Raw genomic sequence first — 24,020 nt, 5'->3', positions numbered from 1 at the left:
CTATGAGGGAAATTCACAGCATTACAGACCTACCTGAAGAAAGAAGAAATAGCTCAAATAAACAATCTAACCTTATACTTAAAGGAACTACAAAAAGAGTAACAATCTAAGCCCAAAGTCAGTAGAAGAAAGGAAATTTAAAAAATCAGAGCAGAAATAAACAAAATAGAGTGTAAAAAAACAATACAAAAGAACCATGAAACCAAAAGCTGGTTCTTTGAAAAGATAACCAAAATTGACAAAACTTTATCTGGGTTCATCAAGAAAAAAAGCGGACCAGCCGGGTGGCTCAGTTGCTTGGAACATCATCCCATAACACTGAAAGGTTGCTGGTTCAATTCCCCATCAGGACACATACCTAGGTTGTGGGTTCGATGGCTGGTTGGGGAGTGTACGAAAAGGAACTGATCAATGTTTTTTTTCTCTCTACCTCTCTATCTCTCTATTTCTCTCTCTCTTTCCCTCTCTCGTTCCCTCCCTTCCTCTCTCTAAATACATCTTCTAGTGAGGATTTAAAAAAAGAAAATAGAGGACCCAAATAAAATCAGAAATGAAAGAGGAGAAGTAACAACTGACACCACAGAAATACAAAGAATTGTAAGAAAATATTATGAACAACTATATGCCAACAAATTAGATAATCTGGATAAATTCCTAGAAACATACAGTCTTATACAACTGAATCAGGAAATATCAGAAAATCTAAAAAGATAGATTACAACCAATGAAATTAAAGCAGTCATCAAAAAACTCCCAACATACTGGACCAGGTGGCTTCACAGGTGAATTTTAGCAAACATTCAAAGAACAAGTAACACCTATCCTTCTCAAACTATTCCAAAAAATTCAAGAGAAGAGACTACCAAGCTCATTTTACAAGGCCCACATTATCCAAATTCCAAAATAAAATGAAGACACTACAAAGAAAGAAAATTATAGGCCAATATCCGTGGTAAACATAGATGCTAAAATCCTCAACAAAATATCAGCGATTCAAATCTAGTAATGCATTAAGAAGAATATACACCATGACCAAGTGGGATTTGTTCCTGGGAAGCAAGGTTGGTACAACATACACAAATCAATAAACGCGAAACACCACATAAACAAAAATGAAGAATAAAAATCACATGATCGTATCAATAGATGCACGAAAAGCCTTTCATAAAATCCAGCACTCATTAACGACAAAAAAGAAAAACTCTCAGTGAAGTGGGAATAGAGGGAACATACTTCAACATAATAAAGGCTATATATGACAAATCCACAGTCAGTATTTACTCAATGGGCAAAAACTAAAAGGGTTTCCCTTAAAATTCAGAACAAGACAGAGATGTCCCCTTTTACCATTCTTTTTTTTTTTTTTATCTTTATTGATTTCAGAGAGGAAAGGATTGGGGGAGAGAGAGACAGAAACATCAATGATGAGAGAGTCATTGATCGAGCCCACAACCTGGGCATGTGCCCTGACCGGGAATCGAACCCCGATTGCCTGGATCCTAGGTCGATGCTCAACCGCTGAGCCATGCCCGGCCAGGCCCTTTTACCATTCTTGTTTAACATAGTACTGAAAGTCTTAGCCATAGCCATCAGACAAGAAGAAAAAAATAAAAGGCATCAAAATTGGAAAGAAAGAAGTAAAACTGTAGTCATTTGCAGATGACATGATACTGTACATAGAAAACCCTGAAGATTCTACCAAAAAACTAACAACTGATTAATGAATTCAGTAAAGTAAGGGGATACAAAATAAACATTCAGAAATCAGTAGCATATTTTTTCTGCACCAATAATGAACTATCATAAAGGGAAACTAAGAAAACATCCCATTTACAACTGCATCACAAAGAAAAAATTACCTAAGAATAAATTTTATCGAGGAAGTAAAAGATCTGCACTCGGAAAATTACAAGACACTGAAGAGAGAAACTGAGGAAGATACAAATAAGTGGAAGCATATACCGTGTTCATGGAATAGAGGGAACATACCTCACTGTAATAAGACTACATATGATAAACTCACGGCCAACATCATAATCAATGATCAAAAACTAAAAGTGTTTCCCTTAAAATTGGGAACAAGACAGAGATGTCCCCTTTAAGGTCAATTAATATTTGACAAAGAAGGCAAGAACAAACAATGGGGTAAAGACAGTCTATTTGGAAAACGAGAGATGCATGCAAAAAACCCCAATGAAATTAGAGCACCTTCTTACACCATACAAAATAAACTCAAAAAGAATTAAATACTTAAATGTTAGACTCAAAAACATAAAAATCTTAGAAAAAAAGATAGGCAGCAAAATCTTGGACATTTCTTGTCACAATATTTTTTCTGATATATCTACTCAAGCATGGGAAACATCAGAAAAAAATAAACAAATGGGACTATATCGAGCCAAAAAGTTTTTTCACAACAAAGGAAACCATGAACAAAATAAAAAGACAACCAACTCAATGGTAGAACATATTCACCAATGATATATTTGATAAGGGGTTAATATCCAAAATATATAAAGAACTTATAAAACTCAATACCAGGAAGACAAACCATCCAATTAAAAAATGGGCAAAGGGCCTGAATAGACACTTCTTCAAAGAGGTCATACAGATGGCCAATAGATATATGAAAAGATGCTCAATGTCACTAATCATCAGAGAAATGAAAATTAAAACCACAATGGCATATATGCACAACCCAAGGACACAGACGATGGTGTGGAGAAGGACTGGAGAGGGGGGTGGGAAGGGGTGGAATGGGTCATTGGGGAGAAAAAGGGAAATCTGTAATATTTTAAACAAAAATACACACACATACACACAAAAACAACACAATGATATATCACTTCACACCTGTCAGAATGGCTATCATCAATAAACCAACAAACAAGTGTTGGCAAGGATGTGGAGAAAAGGGAACCCTTGTGTACTGTTGGTGGGAATGCAGAATGGTGCAGCCAGTGTGGAAAGCTGTATGGTCTTACTTCAAAAAATTAAAAGTGGAACTGCCTTATGACCTAGTGATTCCACTGCTGGGAATATATCCACAAAACCCAAAACACTAACTGGAAGGAATATATGTACCCCTTTGTTCATTGCAGTGTTATTTACAGTAGCCAAGATTTAGAAGGAGCCCTAGTACCGAACAGTGTGGATAAAAAAGCTATGGTACATTTACACAATGGAATACTAATGGGCCGTCTAAAAGGGGACAGCTTACCTTTTGTGACAGCATGGATGGACCTGAAGAATATTACGCTAAGTGATATAAGCCAGTTAGAGAAAGACAAGTACCATATGATTTCACTTATATGTGGAATATATGAACAAAATAAACAAACAAAATAGCAACAGACTCATAGATACAGATGGAATTACAGGGAAAAGCCAACAATTCCATAATCATTGTATTTTGTTTAAAATACATCTCTCAGTAACTTATATTAAGCAGAGACAAAAATGTGTTTTGGTAAAGAAGAAGTGAGTCAAACCTCCCCCCCCCCCATTTTAAACTTATCAAACTTAATGGATTTAGTAGAACCTAATATATAACACTTAGAGAGCACATCTTCTTTTCAAGCACAAAGTAAATATTCACCAAATTAACTACGCATAGGGAATAAAGCAAATCTCAACCAATCTAAAAAATCAATATCAAGCAGCAAATAAAAAATCAGTATCAAACAGCAAAACAACACAATTAAATCCAAAATCAATTTTAAATGATAACTTAAAAAATCTATTCTACAGAAAACTTATGGACCAAAGAACTAACAGTAAAAATTAGAAGATTTAGGAGTGACTTAAAAAATACTACATATCAAAACTTTTAGGGGACTCAAATCAACATGGTGGCATAGGGAAACACAATACTCACTACCTCCCACAACCACATCAAAATTACAACCAAAATACAGAACCACCATCATTTAGAACCACCTGAAATCTACCTAAAAGGAAGTCCTACAACTAGGGAATTAAAAAAGCAGCACATCGAGACTGGTAGGAGGGGGTGGAGAAAGGAGACACGATCACGGAACCAGCTGGTCAGACACCCAGTGCGGCAATTCAAAATCAGGAGGAATATCTTGGCTGTGGGGGTTCCCCAGAGGAGCAAGGGGTCCCAATTCCACATCAGGCCCCCCAGCCCAGGGTTCCAGTGCCAGGAAGAGAAGCCGCCATAACTTCTGACTGTAAAAACCAGTGGGGAGTGTGGCTGAATGACAGGGAGACTGCTGGCGCCAAGCAGTTCTTCTTAAAGGGCTCCCCCACACAGACGCACTCGGACTCACTCCCTCTGAGCTACAGCACTGAAGCAGCAGCCTGAAAGGAACCTAGTACTTTTGGGGAGGAACTAACTTGCCTGGAATCAGGGCCAGAGCTGGAGGGGCAGCTTTCTCCCAGACAGAAGTGCTCACAGAAGAGCAGACAGTCAGGCCCCATATCTGAATCTCCACCCACTTGGCTCAGGCTTTTTGCCCCACCCTGGTGATTCCCTATGACCCCCACCTCTCCCTAGTTGCAGGCTCATCAAAGCCATTTCCAGTAGCTTTTACATACAACTGGCCTCTCTTGCCTCATGCTTCGGACTTTCCTAAAAATCTCTCAAACCAGCAGCAGGTGGCATAGGGCATGTATAGCTTCAGCATGCCCTATACATCTCGATAAGTGGCCCCAGGCCTGGCACTAGCAGCAGCCCAGCTTGGTTCACAGCTTGGCCTCTCCTGGGCACTTCCAAGCTGAACACAAGTAGCAGACACCTATAGATTGCTGTGGAGCTAACGCTGGGTGGCCCTGGGCGGGGCACAGGCATAGGCTGGCTTTACACCTCCTGGGAGGCCCCAGAGCTAGTGCACCAGTGGTCAGTTTCAATCACGCTGGATTACAACCCTACCACATCCATGTGTGACACACTCAAGGGGTGGACTCGATGAGCACTAAAACCCCACTGAAGCAAATCCTGCTCCAAAGGGGTGTCTCCAGCACAACCATTCTTCAGCTATAGTTGCAGCTGGTCCTCACAGCCAATTGGCCTGGAGATCGATTCCTCCCAATGACGCCAATAGCATCCAAGGCTCAACTACAACAGGACAGTGCACACAGCCCACACAGGGGAGCGCCAGAAGGCCCAGCTCTGGTGAGGCTGAGCCATTGGGCCCTACTGGACACCTACTACACAAGGACACTACCAATGTCAAGAGACATAGTAGCCCTACCTAATACATAGAAACAAACACAGGGAAGCAGCCAAAATTCAGAGACAAAGAAACATGTCACAAATGAAAGAACAGAAGAAATCCCAGAAAAAGCACTAAATGAAATGGAAGAAAGCAAACTACTAGATACAGAGTTCAAAACAATGGTTATAAGAATGGTCAAGGAACTTAATGAGAATTTCAAGGAAATTAGTGAAAACATCAACAACATAAAAAAGGGCAAGTCAGAAATAAAGGATACACTAACTGAAATGAAGAATAATTTACAGGGAATCAACAGTAGAGTAGAGGATGCCGAGAATCAAATCAGTGATTTGTAATATGAGGAAGCAACACACACCCAATCAGAAGAGCAAAAAGAAAAAAATAATCCAAAAAAATGAAAATGGTAAGGAGCCTCTGGGACAACTTCAAGAGTACCAACATTTGAATAGTGGGGATGCCAGGAGAAGAGAGGAAGCAAGAAATTGAAAACCTATTTGAAAATATAATGACAGAAAACTTCCTCTACCTGGTGAAAGAATTAGACTTACAAGTCCAGGAAGCACAGAGGGTCTCAAACAAGAGGAACCCAAAGAGGCCCACACCAAGACACATCATAATTAAAATGCCAAAGGTTAAGGACAAAGAGAATCTTAAAAGCAGCAAGAGAAAAGCAGTTAGTTACCGACAAGGGAGCGCCCATATAACTGTCAGTTGATTTCTCAACAAAACTTTGAGGCTAGAAAGGAGTGTCAAGAAATATTCAAAGTGATGAAAAGTGAGGACCTACAACCAAGATTACTCTACCCAGCAAAGCTACCATTTAGAATTGAAGGTCAGACAAAGAGCTTCACAGACAAGAAAAAGCTAAAGGATTCATCACCAACAAACCAGTATTACATGAAATGGTGAAGGGTTTCCTTAAGAAGAAACTAAAGAACAAAATAAACTGACTAACAAAATAGACCCAGAACACTGAAGCAAGCAACAGACTTACGTATTTCACAGGGAAGGGGTGGGGCGGTGGGGGACAGAAAGAGATTAACTAAAGAACTTATATATATATGCAAAACCATGGACACAGACAATAATTCGGTGAAGGCCTGGGGAAGGGGGGGAATGGGGTAGGGGGGTCAGTGGGGGAAAAAGGGGGACATCTGTTATACTTTCAACAATGAAGATAAATTTTTAAAAAAACATAAAACTTTTAGGAATCAGCTAAAATACCATGTACAGAGCAATCCCTGACCTTAAGTACTTCTATAAAAAATAAAAATAACTAAAATTTAATAAGCTAAATATTCAAAACTCTAGAAATTAGAAAAAGAATAAACCTATAAGATAACAGAAGGAAATATGATAAATAAAATTTATAAAATTTTACTTATATATCAGAATTAAATAGAAAATAAAAAACCGAAAGGGTGGTAACTAGCATCATAAGTGATTTTTTTTTAAAAATACAAAATCAAGACTGACAAACTTCTGAATGAATAAAGGGAACCTGCACAAATTTACAGTATTACGAGTTAAAAGGGGGAACCCACTATAAATACAGTAAAAAAATTTTTAATTACAAGGGCCTTCCCTTATTAAGTATTTAGTTGGTCTCCTGGAAATTTTTCTAAATATTTTTATGATTATGACACTGTCCTAAGGAGCATGGAATGCAGTGAAGCACAGTGTTAAACAGGATAACAAAGGTAGAAGTGCTGAGCAAACCATTGTTACTGGGGAGACGATGAGAAGACCCCGGTTTTTGTCTTCTTGAGGGAAAGATTTCAATCAGGAGACAAAGTGTAGAAAAACAAGCAAAAATTTATCGGCTGCGGCAAAAATATACTTAGGACGGTGAAACAAGGAAGGTGCATAGAAGAAGTAACAGGAGAGCCCAGGCTGGGCTGCTTCGGCTCCCTGGGAAGTCAGAGAGAGAAGGGGGCCTTGGAGTCAGGTTCAGGGGGTAAGCCCAGGGTAAGGTGCTGCTGCCCATGCTCCTGAGGTGCCAGTCTCTGGGGGTTCCCTCTGAGGGAAGAAAGGGGATGGAGATGTGCTGGGTCCTTTGTCCTGAGCATAGTTATCTTCCTCTTGCAGGTGGAAATCTTAGGGGAGGTCTCAGGGGAGGGTCTCAATAGAATAGTCATCAGCTTTCCAGGTGTGCTCTTTCAGGGTCCTGGTCTCCACTGACTGGTCAGGGCCAGGGCTTGGGGGTCATTAGTCAATGTAGCTGGTCCTGAGCTGAGGCAGCTGCAGCGTCACTTGTCTGGTTTTGCTGCTTTTCTGGGCCTGAAGCTGAAATACAGCTGAGGCCTACCTGTTTCCTTTAGGGAGGTAAAGGTCAGGGGGGTCTAAACTGCATGATCAGTCATATGCTAGGGGCGGATAGGTTACCCTGGGGATGAGGTTCTAGTTTTCCCAGTATTGCCTCTTGCTAGGCATATAGGGCTTTCTGCCCTGGAGAGTTTCTGTACCTGGCTCATTGTCCTTGGTCGGCTCATGTCTGCCTAACTACCTATAGAATACCATAACATGACAAGAAATAAATTCCACTGATTTCTATTATTCTTATTTACGAAACAGTGCGGCCTAGGAATAAATCACTTTGCTATTTCCTGTCTAAAGTAGAGGTTGTTGACGGGCTCAAATATGATTATTCCCACACCTTTCAAGAGTCTAAGTTCTTTTTTTGTTTCTTTCCTTCTTCTTATCTACAGCACCTGTTATGAGCTTGGTAAACTACAATGTTGCTAGAGGAAATATAAGAAGTTGATTATTGATGAAATGGCAATGTTTCAAAGGGCTTTTGTCTATCTAGTTAGAAAAATAAATGTAATTTGAAGCTTGTACAATTTGGGCTTGCAAAAAAAACTTTGAGAATAACTACAAATAAGAAAAAACTATACAATAAATTAGGAGGTCTTCACCCCATTTTAAGAAAGCAAATCTACAGCACAAAGATCTTAAAAACCCTATTAAGACCAGAAGCAGAACTGAAAGCAGTGACCTCGCTATCAAAGTCATAATGTGCTTTTTGTGTCTCTCTGTTCTTTTCTTCAATACAAACACTGATCTAAAATAACATCTGTAATCAGGCAATGTGTATAATGGAAAAACCCTTTTTGGAAACCTTGCCAAGTATAAGCTCTATTAAAAGGAATGGAATCTGATAAGGTTCCACCTTGAAAACAAATGCCCAGGAAGCACACTAGAAAAGGCAAGGCTTAAGTCATACCCTGATGGCCTTTGCTAACTCTAACACTGTACAAAAATATTTTCAAATTTTAAGATAATACTTCCCAAATATCTGTATTTTGATGTCCTCCTGTTTATCTGTTATTTCACAAGACAATCTAGCTACCAAAGGCCAGTTCCAAAATATATAAAGTATTCTCATTTTCCCTTTGAATGAGGTAAGATCTTCATAAAAGGATGTAGGATTTACAAATTTGTCTTGAATTGAACAAAACTCTTCACCTTTTCCAGGTTAGGAAGACACCATCAATTTTATCAGTTTACAGAAAGAAGAAATGTTATTTTACAATTGAAACTTTCTTCAGAAATGTCAGTGCAAGGAGATTTAGGGATAACATTCAAATTCTTAGGAACAATGAAAGTTAATTTTCATTCACAGCAAAAAAATATAAAATTTATGCTATCTACGGCAACTCTGGCTTACAGGATGCTTCTTCCAATCCTTCAAACAGATAGCTATATTCGGAGGATTAAATTACTTCTCAGAATGACCACTTCCAAAGGAATGTGGACATACAGGTTACACAGCCATCGGGAAGTTGGCTCGTTCTGCACATTGTTTAGCAGCCAAAAAGGATGCCAAGCGTCAGAAAAAGCAGCTAAAACAGATTCCTTTTTATGGTGTGATAACATTTTGTTCAAAAAACTGTCCTCTTCTTTACAGGCAATGCCTCAGAATCCACTCCTAGTAGGTTGGGAGAGATAGGGGGTTCTAATCAATAAACCAGCTCCTGGCTCTGTGTATTTCACTCTCAGTCACCCAGAGTTCTGGAAGCAATATGATCAAAAGGCTGTAAAGAAATTTCATTTTTTGGCAGCTTCTATTCCTGAAACTCTCTGAGATGAAACTTTAAAACTAAAGTCCCTATTCTTAGAAACACAACACTCCTAATGTTGCCAAGAGTTTCGCTACCCTGGGTTAGTCTATTTTCCTAAGGGACATTTTCTCCATCAGTCTCATCAACGACAACCTCTCCACTGTATTGAAATACATTTTAAACTTTGTGAGGCTTTCCTGTGTGACTCAAGTTCAAAATGTTTGTTCCTCTAGGAACAAAACTTGCTTAATCATTTTTATTGTTCCTGACCACATCTCTTGGGTTAAGATCCTTTATATCAGGAAAAGACACAGTGGCACATATACTAAATTAACATAACCTGTTGTTGCAAACACCAAGAAGCAAAGATTAAAAGCCCAGATTCTTCAAGCAGAGGCTAAATAAACAACAATAAATGGGTGCTTTCCATAAATATGACATTCCGTTCATGTGAGAAAATGCAGAAAACACTGAAGTGTTTTTAACTGCATTTAACAGTGAAGATTTTTTTCTTTTAACATGTGCTAATTAAACCCATCTCTAGTCAAAGACAGGAATTAGGTTCCTGGAACCACGCAACTATTTGACATTTAAAGGTAACATTCCTGAGAGAGCCTGTCAGCCAAGTGGGTAGGCAGTGACATCACCCACCTCTACCACCACCACCACCACCACCACCACCACCACCACCTCCACCACCTTTGCTGTTATCATTATCACATCACCATCAAATATTCATGGCTTTACTCTGCTGAAATGCCCATATATCCCAGAGGGTACACTCAATGTTAAATGTTTCCCATATGGCACCTCTCCTACTTTGAAACACAGAATTAGTAATTTCTATATGTTATTTACTTAAAAAGAAGAAAATTTTAATATGAGACCATGTTTAATTTTAAGTCTAGAGACATGAAATCTGCAAAGATTTCAAAAGCAGGTTCTCTGTACTGCTTCACTAACAACTTTCTATTCTTAGTTAATAGAAATATGAGGAAAAATTCTAAGTACTACAGAAAAGAAAGTGTTTTCAAGTACTGATATCTAAAACTTGATGAACTTGCTTATTTGTTGATTAGTCCACCTTAAATGTGTGCTCAAAAATAATTTACAGTATTTCTTTAATTTTTTGAAATTTATATAGACTTACCCACTATAAGCTAGTGATAATGTCAAGATTTGATTATATACTGTCTAGAATATAAGCTTTCTTTGACATAGTCTCCCATTTATAACTATCATAGAAAATAAATTGGATGGAAGAAAACTCAGTTCTTCTACAAGGCAGTGTGTTTGCAGCATCCTAAGTCCTTGCTTCTTTTTCAAGTAAACGGACTAGCAGCCTCTCCTCCAAAGGCCAAAAGTAAACATAAGTCCACCATGCCTCTTCACCAAACTGAAGAAGAAATATATCCTATTTTGTTGATTTAATTTTCATGAGGGGTAGAAAAGAAATGAAAAAGCCACAATGTCCAACCTTGGTTGTTGTGGAGGGGACATGTATCATGATCACAAACAAGCACAATATTCTGAACTCCTGGTTATCAGCTTGGGGGTGGCTGGGAGTGGGATGGTAGTTTGAGGACAGGAAGAACTCACACAGACCACCCACTATGATGTGGATGATATTACTCAACATCTTACAAGACTTGCAATTTAATTAGATGCCATTTTCTAGTAATTATTACATACTTGACAATAAACATATGTGACAATCACCTACTATCCCATAAGATACAAATAAATTTTTTAGGTGATTATAACAGTCTACCTCAAAATTACTCCCAGAGAAATAATTCAATTTCAAGAGTCCAATTCCTAGAAGACACATTTTAACTAAACCCAATATTGAAACAGAAGTTAAAGGCTTTATGATTAATAAACAAGATGACCATCTTCTGGTCACTTAAAAGCTGGTCCTATGTTACTATTTTATGTTCATGAAGTAAATTTGATAAAAGATATCAAAAATAATTATACATGTATATACAGTCCCTGACTTTCAAAAAGTTTAGAGGATGTATCTACATTTTTAATATACCTCTGAAAAGTAAGAGATACTTTTTCTTACTTTTCTCCATTTAGTTATAAATTCTTTAAAGAGTCATGACTCAGCCCCAGCCAGGTGGATCAGTTGGTTGGAGAGTCATCCTGTACATCAAAAAAGGTTGTGGGTTCCATTCCTGGTCAGGGCACATATCTCAGTTGTGGGTTCAGTCCCCGTTGGGGCATGTTCAGGAGGCAACCTATCAATGTTTCTCTCTCACATCAATGTTTCTCTCTCTCTCTCTTCCTCTCTAAATCAATAAACATATCCTCAGGTGAGGACTAAAAAATAAATAAATAAATAAATAAATAAATAAATAAAGTGAATCATGACTCAACACTAGGGAATATGTCTTAAAATATGGTAATATTAAAGTAGGAAGTGTGAGCTGTCTACATAAGAAACGTCTAAACCTGTAAGAATTTTTATGAGTTTATTTGAGCCAAACTGATTGACAATTACCAGGAAGCAAAATCTCAATGGACTTGAGAAAGTGCTCCAGAAAATAGCAGCTTTGCACTTTATTTATACATTACAATCAGAGGAGACATAAGGGGGTTACATGAAATCCACTGGTGATAGATTAGGGAGATGGGAGAAAGCAAAGTGTGGAAATCTCTGGGATTGGATAAAAAGTAAATGAATAGACACATACTTCTTTTATTTAGATAAGTCTAGGATAGTTAACAGTCAACAATTAACATAATAATAATAACAATAAGGGGTTTTGTGGGCAACTTCTCCTGGAGCTCAGAGAGTTGTACACACAAAACAAGAATTATTGATGTTGCCTAGAATGCATCCAAGTCTACAATGCACCAAGCCCCAAGTAAAGAACTGCATGGTGCCCACTGACAGCGCACTGTACTGACAGTAGGAGTCCCATCATGCACTGGCCCTGTGCCACAAGAAGGAAGCCAAGCTGACTCCTGAGGAGGAAGAAATTTTAAACAAAAAATGATCAAAGAAAAATTAGAAGTAATATAATGAAAGGAAAAAGAATTCCAGAATCAGCAGTCTTCCCGAGCAGCAGTTCTAGCAGGGCAAGCTTTTTGCATGCCTTTCTCCCAGGCCAGGCTAACATGTCCAAACAGACGATTATGTGCTTGAGGGCAAAGAGCTGGAGTTCTAGCTGAGGAAAATCAAGGCCCAGAAAGACAAACAAATCCTCTTCCCTCCTATCTTAGCTCATGTAATATTCTAAAAAAAAAAACAAAAAAAAAACAGAACAAAAAAACCTGGGGACAGGATGTAAACTCCAAATTTTTTAAAAAGCAGGTTAACTACTGGGAAGTTGCTGTTAGAGTATGAAGCCTTTTGTGCGTGTGATAATATAAAGATCCCAGGACCAATAGTGGGGGGGGAGGAGGTAGGAGATCTGAAAAAATGTGACATGTTAATATCCGTTAAGTGGAAATTATTGCAAATGGTTATGTGCAGTGTGACAACATTTATGTATATTTAAAACACTACACAATACCACATTGTTAAATTGGAATGGTGGGAACTTGAGTTTCTATTTTATTATTTTCTGTAAGTTTGGAATATTTCATAATTTATACTTTTAAACTAAATTTTAAATAAGAAAAATGGACAGAATAGAGTTAATAAAAATAGCTAACGTGGATAATTGTTAAAGTTGGTGATGGGTTCATAGGGACTCATCATAGTACTTTTTTTTGGTAAGTTTGACATTTTTGCATAAGTTTGACATTTTTCCATAATAAAAAGTTTTATTAAAGATATATATATATGTATACACACACACACACATAATTGTTTTCACTTCCAAGGAAAAAGACATGCATTCCTAATGAATGCAATGGAAACCCATTTTTGACTGAAAAGAGAGCAGCAGGAGACCCCTAATTCTCAGTGGTCAACCAAAAAAAAACACAACAAAACCTTAAAATTAACTGACATTATTATCTATCATAAATTAATGCAATACCTGGTTCACTGGGAATTTTGCACTTTAAAGTTTAGCATATTTGTTACACAGCACAAACCTTGCTAGTCAAGTGCTAACTTTTGCATACGAAAATCATGTGACTGACCCAAGTGAAGGAGTGAAGGGTATGCTCAGGCTTGAACTTTGGAACCTTGTTTTTACAGTACAGATGGATTTAAAAAAAGAAATCCCCTCTCTCTCATGACATCCCAAATGTGAGTCAAGGATTTAGAAGACAAGGAGCTGAAATCTAGCTAGCGTAGTTGATACTCACAGCCCCAAAGTCTAAAACCAATGCCTTAAAATAATTGCTTTTTTAACTTCAGGGCTATTCAAGGGCATTAATATGTTACACGGTATTGGGCATAAGTAGAGTCAATACAGACCACTGACCCATTCTCAGCAAACACTGAACTAATTTAATGAGCTATAAACACAACAAACTTTATGTCTTGCCAGATTTGCCCACTGCTCCTCCTGAACTGTCTCAGGTGACCTGAAGTGAGGATTAGGTAGCAAATACAATGAAACCAGTAACTCCCAAAGACCATCAAGGCCCCGATTTGTCCCAATCCCCATGGTCTTTTTCACTTCCCTTAACCTTCCTCCTCCAAAATCTACATCAATACCTGAAGACAATATATCAACAACCTTCCAAGCACCAAAGAGACAAAAAGTACCCCAGTCGGTGTGACTCGGTTGAGCGTGGTCCCATGCAACCAAGAGGTTCAATTCCCAGTCAGGGCACTTGCCCGGGTTGCAGGCTCAATCGATCCCCAGTGTGGGGTGTGCAGGAGGCACCTGATCAATGTTTCTCTCTCATCTATGTTTCTGTCTCTCCCTTTCCCTTCGTCTCTCTCTAAAATCAATAAAAACATTTTTTTTAAAAAAGAGACAAAACGTGTAAATGATGCCATATAAATTATTTTTAAAAAGCAAAAACATCTTGTTATATTGACATTCAGAAAAGTCTAGGGCCAAAAACAGTATTAATGGCACTACAAATGTATTACAAAAGATATTTCTTAAATGATCTTTGTGTGATTTATTTCAAAAGGTGATCAGCGATTGGAAAGAGAAAAAATCCTGATAGGAATAAAAGCATATTTTTATTTGAATTGTATTCTACCCTTTAGAGTTAACCTACCTCAAGTTTAAGTAAGTCAGCATTTGCAGGTTAACGATGGCCTCAGGAATGACTCTGATACAATTATGATATAGGTTAAGAATTTCCAGTGATACAAAGTGGCACAATTCCATTGGAACTTCAACCAGTCTGTTTTTAGATAAATCTGTGAGAAAAAGAAAGAATATTTTGTCACTAAATCTTCAACATAATCCAATACAATTTTATCAACTATCATACTTTTTTCTTAACATGTTTTAAAATAATCATTATAGCCTACATTTAGATCAACATTATCATTTTTTGTGTGGTTCTTAGTATTACATTGTGATCTCCATTTAGTAGCATATTTGCCCAAGTCACATGGAAAAACAAAAATACTGCTGAAAATAGTTTTAGTTCTCTTTATTAATTTGTAAATTCAGGCCAGAAAGAAAGGTAACTGAATCAATATTTACTTTTCAATCTATCTGAAAATTATTTCAAAGTTATTCTCCCCTAGACAAGAATGTAAAACTATATCCTTTAATATATCTGAATATGTATATTTATCACAACATTTAATTTCTTTAATTCAATTCTGCATTCATAACATGTATTGTCTCTTGGAATATGACTTTTATATCTTCCTCAAGCAAACACATAGTAGATGCTAAACAAATATGTCATTCACTAGGATTACTGAATGCCTACAATGTACAAGAAGGACATAAATCAGTTGTACCTGTTAAGGACTGACACTGTGTTTGCCACATGACCTGCAGTAAAACTGGGCTCTCTTGGCCAAATGTTCTCTTGACCTACTGAGCAATGTAAGCACACATAAAGTTTATAATGTCACCATTTCAATAACAAAAATATAGAATAGTCCTTAATGTCTAAATCTGGGAATGGTAGACATTCACAAATACCATAAAACACTGTAAGGAAAGAGCCCCCACTCTCAAAAACAGTAACTCAATAACAACAGACCACCTTATACTTTATTAGGAGGGACTCAATCAGTACAACTTGAAGATGTTTAGTAAGTAACATATAATGTATACTTAAGGAACCACACTCCATACAAACAAACAAAAAAGCACAAAAAACTTAAATAGGTCAATACTATAATGAAATAAAAGTCAAAGAGCTACCTTCATGACTATCCTGCCAACAAATACATAAACAAAAACTGGCCTAGATGACTTCAGAGAGAAATTCTAAGATTCTAACGGGACAATTCTGGTAATATTTAAACTATTCCAAACCATATAAAAAAAAAAAAGAGGAAAGTTTCCAAATTCTTATTTAAAATAAAGAAAGTACACACAAGGGAAATTACATGCGTATCCCTTCTAAGTACTGACATAAGTCTTAAATTTAAAAATTAGCAAATAGCCCTGGCTGTCGTGGCTCAGTTACTTGTAGCATCACCCTGTGCACTAAGAGGTCACCGGTTCAATTCCCAGTCAGGGCACATGCTCAGGTTGTGGGCTCAATCCCCAGTAGGGAGCACACAGGAGGCAACCAATTGATGGTTCTCTCTCAATGATGCTTCTCTCTCCCCCTTCTCCCTTCCTCTCTCTCCCTTCCTCTCTCTCTCAAATCAATAAAAACATTATATATATGTGTGTGTATATATAAATTTGCCCCACCAGCATTTGTGTGTATAACTGATCCCCCTAGCCCCTTGAAAATCTTGGCCTCATCCAGCGAACAAGATGAACTTGAGGTCTCCCATCTTCTTTGTTCGTGCCTTCTCCATCAGGAAAGCTTTCTTTACTCCAAACCCTGATGTGAGAGGAGTTTTGGCTTTCTGAAGCATAAAGCACGTGAACTTTGGTTCAGTAACACTATTAAGTGGCAGAAGCAAGAGATTGAACCATTAGATATGACACCAAAGCCCTGCTCTATTGATTCACAGCACTGTAATAAAGGGAAGTTCAGTTGTTCCTGTGGGTATCTCTCATTAAAAAAAAAAAAAAATTAGGGATACATTTCAGATGCCTGGTCCGGAGACATTACATGATTCCAGAGCTCTGTACTAAAAGTAAGTGGTCTTTAACCAGGTTCCTAATATTTCCTCCAGAAGAAGGGCATGTGTATTGGTGCCTTGTTTCTTCCACCCACCGCAAGTTGGAAACTGTCATTCCTGCTGCAAACCCATGGTGGGGCCTAGCCCTGCCCTGGGGAGTGAGGTATACCACAGCTCTGCAAACAGCCCAGCAGCAAACCGGAACCCAGAACCATGTCCTCCCATGTTGCTTCTTAATTGAAGTGTTCAAGTGAAAGCCATGCAGCCAAAAATAAAACAATAAGTTCTGTTATGGCCAAAACAAGCTCAGCAAATCCCTAAAATAAAGTAGCCAAAGGAATAAAAATAAGCAGGGGAAGGTAGAAAACTGCCAATGGAATCTTGTGTGTAGTTAGCACCATTAGAGGTATGATGTTTTGTATAAAAAATGAAAGCGGTGCCTCTGGAGGAACTGGATGGTGCCTGGCTCTTCAGCAACAACATCCTGAGCTATCAGCCACCACAGCCACAGAGCAGAAGTGCTGACAGGGGACAGCTGTGAAACTCATCTGCAATGTATTCTCTTCTAGTCAGAAGAAAATGCCTAATGCTGGAAGTCAGAATCACATCCAGCTTCACCAAGACCAAGTGATATATGTCTGACCATCGCAACCCTCTTGCAACCTTGGTCCCTCAGGTGGAAGGATGGTCTGGTGCCAGTTGCCCCCTCTGAACAACCTATATCCCTCTTCACCTAGGTAGGTGTCCATCAAGAAGAACCTCAGTTATATCTTCCTATCCCTCCTCAACTTCCTCCACAATGGCCCCAGTATATGACTGCCCCTCACTTCAACTTCTCCCTGGGCACAGACACCCCACCCAGCTCCATGACTCAGCATCTGCACATTTAAGAAAACACTGGAGTAGGAAATGCTGTCCAGGCAGTGAAGCAGAGCCCAGAGGCTGACTCAACCTTGACTACAAAGATAAAACACCCAACACTTCAGGGTTAAACAGGCAGAAATAATAAGCGGATTCCTAAAAGTTTTGAGTGAGTTAGTCAAAATCTCAGGCTACATCTCTAAGAGATCAACACAAAAAATCATGTCAAACAGTAGACATCTGTTAAATAATTCTTCATTATGAACCATGAGGTCTTCCCTGACCACCTACTTAACTTTACAGCATATCACGCCCTGGCCAGGTGGCTCAGTTGGTTAGAGCACCATCCCATACACCAAAGGTTGGGGGTTCGATACCCAGTCAGTGCACATACCTAGGTTGGGAGTTCAATCCCAGTTGCGGTATATACAGGAGGCAACTGGTCGATGTTTCTCTCTTTCTCTCCCTTCCTCCCTCTCTAAAAAAAAAAAAAAGTCAAAATACATAACCTCAGGTGAGGATAAAAAAGTTGTCAGCTTATCAGTCTTAACCTCCTTATTCTGTTCAACGTTTTCTTTTTTTCTTAGCACTTAACCTCTAAAATAGTATGCAAATTTATTCATGTGTTATGATTGTTCATCTGTTTCTATTTTCTCTATGAGGACTGTGATCTGGTATACAGTATGGTTTACTGGTATACAGTAAGAGCTTAATAAATACTTGTTGAATGAATATAGTAGGAAAACAGGTTCTTAGTTCAAACAGTTTGAGTTCAAATCATGGTCCCACCACTTAGCTGTGTGTATGAGGAAATAATTACTTAATTTCTCTATGCCTCTGTTTCTTCACCTGTAATAAAAGAATATTAATTGTACTGGCCCCACTGAATTATTGAAAGAATTAAATGAGATGACACAGATAAAGTCCTTAGAGCACCTGGCACAGAGAGAATCATTCCAAGAATAGCCTCTATCACTGTTTTAGCTAATGCTGGGTTCTGAGGATTTGTAGCAAGAAATCAGGTCTGAGCCCTCTCCAGGTAGCTCAGTTGGTGAGAGCACCATCCCCATACTCCAAGGTTGAGGGTTCTATTCTGGGTAAAGGCACATACAAGAATCAACAAATGAATGCATAAATAAGTGGAACAACAACTCTCTCTCTCTCTCCCCCTCCCACAGTCCCTCCCTTTCTTTCTCCTTCCCTTCCTCTCTCTAAAATCAATAAATAAACAAAAAATAAATCAGGCCTGAGCTGGAAAGGAGTTTCAAATCTAACTGACAAGCACGTGAAGCACACCATACACACAATGCCTCATGATAACAAATCTTAGTTGAAAGAATTAGAAATAAATAATTCTGTATTATGAGTGGGGGCGGGGAATAAGTTGGCTTAAAGTTTTCCTTTCAAAGGTTAAAGGAGGAAATAAGAAATAGAAATTAGTTTTGGTAAATGCCAAGAAGCATATGACAGATTAGACTCTTAGCCAGGTGATTTTACTAGCAGGCGATACCTATTAAGGACACAAAGTACTAAACAGGTAATTACATACAGGTAGCTATTATTGAACAAATCCATTTATTGAAATGTTGATAGCAAAAATTGATTTCTTTATCAGACCTGTCCTATACAGAGTTGCAAAAATACTAAGAAATAAAATTTTACAGATGATGTATTATAGAATTGTACACCTGAAATCTATATAATTTTATTAACCAATGTCACCTCAATAAACTCAATTAAAAAAAAAAAAAAGAAATAAAATTGAGGACAAGCATAGATGTGGGGGGAAAAAAATCCCTGTCCCAAAGTACAATCATTTTACTTAAAGAAACTTTAAAAGGCTCACTCAGAAGCTTTTTACTCTTAAACACAATTCTAAGAAATGCTATTACTGACTGTTCCAGCTCCATAGCACTTTAGCAAACACAAATAGATAAGGAAAAGAGAGGTAACCATTAAAAAGCACACTTCTGCCTGGCTGGGCGTGGCTCAGCGGTTGAGCATCAACCTAGGATCCAGGAGATCTCAGTTCAATTCCCGTTCAGGGCACATGCCTGGGTTGCGGGCTCAATCCCCAGTCAGGAGCGTGCAGGAGGCAGCCAATCATTGACGACTCTCTCATCATTGATGTTTCTATCTCTCCCTCTCCCTTCCTCTCTCTGAAATCAATAGAGCTATATTTAAAAAATAGACTTAAAAAGTACACTTCTAACAAATATCTACATGTATTTTAAAATTTAAGTATTTTAAATTTAAAAATTTTTAATGTGTTGATCCTGAGAAAAAGATAACCACAAAGAAAGGCTCCTGATGGCAAACTGGGTTCAAATTTACAAACAGAACCCAGCAGTCATTCCTAAACAGGGGCCTCTCAAGCAAGCCCTGCATTGAACTCCCTGCCTGCACTGTTCCTGAAATCTCAGCCAGTCCTTACAAAGGAGTTCCTGGAATGCTATTTCAACCAAAAGGATTGAGACTTTCCTTGTCCAATCAGAGCTGCAAAGCTGTATTCTCCCCCCACCCTACATCAGCATCTTCACCAACCAATCACAGTGGCTCCACTCTGACCAATCAGAGCAGTGATTTTTGGAACAAACTATGAGGATTTGGAGTCCTCATTTGCATGGATGACCAATCAGGAACCAGGTGTGGAGACTTCTATCAGTTTCCCTCTGGCTCAGAGAGCAAACTTTCCCTTTCCACCAAAAACTGAAAACTGTGTTTTCCAGCTGGAACTGAAACATTAAGATGTGTCTCTGGACCAGAGCAAAGCAGAGCTGTCTAGCTGAGAAGGGCGTAGGCCCAGTGCCACCTGACAGCTGTTCTGTATCACAATTAAGCAGTTTGCACTGAATAGTTTTCTTCTTCATCACACCCCAAATTGGGGATTCCTCTTGGCACTGAATTGGCACCAACAACCATCTGTTGACAAATGTAAAGTCAGGCCCCATTTAAATATAGCACAATATAGTTGTAGCACAAAAATAATACAATGCTGAATAATCTAGAAACAGTTAATGTATTTGAAGATTACATGTGTTTAAAAGGTTCTGTTCAAGAGAGCAGGAAAATGTGTAACTAATTTTTTAATGTTTTCATGTAAAACTACTCAAAACAAAAACATTTTAGGTCATTGCAGCTTCTCTGTAATGACCCACTCATTTCCAGGCAATTCTGTTTAGCTAAGGTTTCACTACACAATGAATCATTTCCCATTTGCTTAAAGAGAATTTTGGCTCTTACACATAATAAAAACAGCCTATCAATAGTAATCACCATTACAATGGAAATAGTAATTTGAAGGGGAAATACTAATTTTCTTATAAAACATGAATGCGTTAAGTAGCATTATTTGCCATAGCCAAAAAGAGGAAATACCCTAAGTATCTATGGAGGGATGAACAGATAAGAAAAATGTGTGAACATACAATGAAATATTATTCAGCCTTAAAAAGGAAGGAAATTCTGCCATATGCTACAACATGGATGGACCTTGAGGACATTATGCTAAGTGAGATAAGCCAGATACAAAAAGACAAATATTGTATGAACCCACTTATATGAGGTTCTTAGAGCAGTCAAACTCAAAGAAACAGAAGGCAGAATGGTGGTTGTCAGGAGCTGCGGAAGGCAGAATGGAGAGTTACTGTTTAAGTACAGAATTTCAGTTTTGCAAGAGGAAGAAAATTCTGTGGATGGATGGTAGTGATGATAGTGCAACAGTATGAATGTACTTAATGCCTCTGAACTGTACACTTAAACTTGGTTAATATGGTAAATTTTATGCTACCGTTATATTTATTGAAATTTAAAAAATGACTGTTTTTAAAATTGGTTGCAAAATATAGACATTATCCCAGTACTTAAAATTTCCTAGAAGAACAGAAATTACTAGCTCTCCAGGGCTGGAAGCCTGAGTAAAGGGGACAGCCTTAGAGAATCACATAGGGACAAATAGCATATCTGCACCATGAGTATGATTATGCAACTATATGATCAAGTACCACTCAAGAAGCACTCACCTTACCTACCAGTTTTCTCTAGCTTCACCCACTGATCAATAGATAAAGATAGATGATAGACAGATAGATAGACAGACAGACAGATATAGATAGGGAGATGATGATAGATAGATGATGATGATGATAGATAGATGATAGATGATAGATAGATAGATAGATAGATAGATAGATAGATAGATAGATAGATAGATAGATAGCCCTTACTCATCACGGTGCCAATCATGTGTGTTTGATACATTTGCACCTCATTATAAATGTTGGGAAGAAGTGAGATGATGCGTACAAAGCAGCAAGCAGTGCCTAGAAAGTCAACAAATGATAGTTGAATAAACAGATATAATTAGGACATGGCTTCTATTCTAACAATCTCACAGGAATAGAAAGGAAGAGAGACAAAGCCCAATACTTAAATTCTAGAGACAGAAACAGGGGTCTCCCAGTGTGCAGAGGAGCCCAAAGGAAACAAGGCATGGAGCTCTGCCGGAAACAGGGCTCCTGAGACCTTGGGCAGGGAACTGGGTAGTATGTGGGACCAGCCCCCAGGAAAAGATGACTAAGTGCAAGTTGGTCAGCTGGTATGAGGGTAAGGCTGGAGACTGGGCAATCTGGGGTGCAAAAGAGAGAACAGTCTCTGAAACTTTCCCTGCGAGACTATAGAGCTCATAGGGCCCTTCACTAACGCACATGATGAAGTATCTTGTTACCTGATTAAAGCTGAACAGCTGATGACAGTCACTTACCAGCCAGTTCAGAGTCTTTGTCATTCTGTAGCTAGAGGAAGACTAGTTACTAGCAATTAAGAAAGGGATCTGACAAATCCCACAAGATGAGTAATTTGGGAATGCAAGGAAAGTGAGCCACAAGGGCTCTAAGGAACATTGACCTCCTGCACGTCCAAGCTTACAGGCTAGGTTGGGGTCAGAGGAGGAGAGCAGACTTTCGGTAAAGAGAGCGGTGAAGAGGACAGAGAAGTCAACTCTGAACTCTATAGTCTCAGTCTTGCTAAAGTTTTATTATCATTCCAGGCTTACTATCAAGAATGAACGAATGCACTGTTGGGAGTTGATGACTACATAAATATTGAAACTCTCACCATAAAAGAAATGTTATTTGCTGGAAAGAAAGCCCTTTATAATAAAAAATGACCAAACCATAAAGTTTTTCCAGGATTTTACCTTTATTGGAAGCTTTTAAAATCAAATATACTATGATACAGTATATTTAACTTTAGTTAATACAACCATCAACTACTTAGAGTTTTTATTATGCACTTTAAAAATAGAAAGGAAAAAAACCCCACCAAAAACAAGGAAATAAAAGCATTAGAAAAGTTAATACTGTCCTCCAAAGGTAAAGACGATAGAGTGCTTTTATAGTTTACACAGCACTTGCGCATATGTTGTTGAGTTCATCTCTTAATTGATTCTCATCTTTTAATAGAAGAGCTTTTTAGAGGCAAATCAAATATTATCATTTTTTTATAATGTAAATAATCTCAGGCATGAGACCATGTATGATCTTTAATAATCAAAGATAGCACTACTGATCTTCCAAGAGACTTTCTAAATGTCATGGAAACATATTAGTACATAAAAGTTCCAAGACAAAGAAATGAATATTCCCTTTTGTTAACTGTGAAGTAAGTCACAGTTCCACTAGCCAGATAACCCATCATTCACATTTTCCAAATACTTGTGTTAAATATAAAGCAGAGTGAGGATAATAGTCATCATTTTGAAGTAGAAATTATATAGAATTCAAAATTCATACCACATGGTGTTAATTACATCAGAAGTTGATTAATCTCAAATGAGGCAAAATTTCTATATCTACCCACAAGTTCTGTGCCACCACACACTTTATCAAAAAACCTCAAAGATATTACCAGTGATATTTTGAAGTAGACATGATTCAGGAAATCTAAAGCCACTGTAAAATTTAAATTTAATATTCACAAGAAAAAAATTTTATGAGTTTACTTGAAAATACATAGTAATTTTCTTGTACATAATGGAAATACTATTTTTACCACTAGGATATTGTGTATATGTGTATAAAAAGTTCAGAGCAGCTTAATTATGATTTTGTTTGTATGTGCTTCTTTGAAAATAGATACATTGTTTGGGGGAATAAATTCAGCTTTATCTTTTGGATAAAATAAAAACTTGAAATTTGAAATTAAGCCTGTAATTTTAAGAGAGTGAAATAGACAACTAATTATGCTTTTCTGCTTGGAAAAGCTTCTTCTCTATAGAGTCATTCAACAAATACTTATTATGCACCCACTATGGGCCATGAATAGTTCTGAGCAGTGGGCAAACAGCAGTGAACTTGCCCTCTACAACTTACATTCTAGTGAGGGGACCTAAACCAAACTAATAGGTAAAATATATAGTATGTTAGATGGGGGTTCATGCTAGAGAGAAAAGTAAAGAAGAAAAAGGAAATCAGAAGTATGAAGAAGGGGACTCCAATTTGAAACAGGGTGACCAAAGAGAATTCACAAATAAGTGACCACTGGAATGAAGAACTGGAGGAAGTAAGAGAGGAAGTCATTGGAATATCGAGGGGGTTGAGCACCTCCCCCAAAGTAAAGAGAAAATGGAAAAGCCCTAAGGGAGAAGAAGGGTGATATCCAGCAGAGATACCAGGGAAGCTTGTAGGGCTCCAGCAGACGGTGAGAAAACAAGAAACTAAGACCAGTGAGGCTATGGGGTAGCAGTTCAAGTAG

The 24,020-nt window shown here is 38.0% G+C and overlaps 1 protein-coding gene across 1 annotated transcript in view; it reads right to left on the bottom strand.

Moving 5' to 3' along the window:
* LRCH1 (leucine rich repeats and calponin homology domain containing 1) overlaps positions 1 to 24,020 on the bottom strand; it is a 185,926-nt gene that overhangs the window by 84,049 nt on the left and 77,857 nt on the right. Inside the window, exon 2 of the mRNA XM_087814361.1 lies at positions 14,411 to 14,555. Within this exon, the coding sequence (XP_087670487.1) occupies positions 14,411 to 14,555 (145 nt within the window). The remainder of the gene's footprint in view (positions 1 to 14,410; positions 14,556 to 24,020) is intronic.

This window comes from Miniopterus natalensis, chromosome 2 (assembly GCF_054644295.1).
Source record: "Miniopterus natalensis isolate mMinNat1 chromosome 2, mMinNat1.hap1, whole genome shotgun sequence".
NCBI lineage: Eukaryota > Metazoa > Chordata > Mammalia > Chiroptera > Miniopteridae > Miniopterus > Miniopterus natalensis.
Note: the sequence above shows the minus strand (reverse complement) of the source record. Positions and strands in the feature narration are given on the sequence as shown.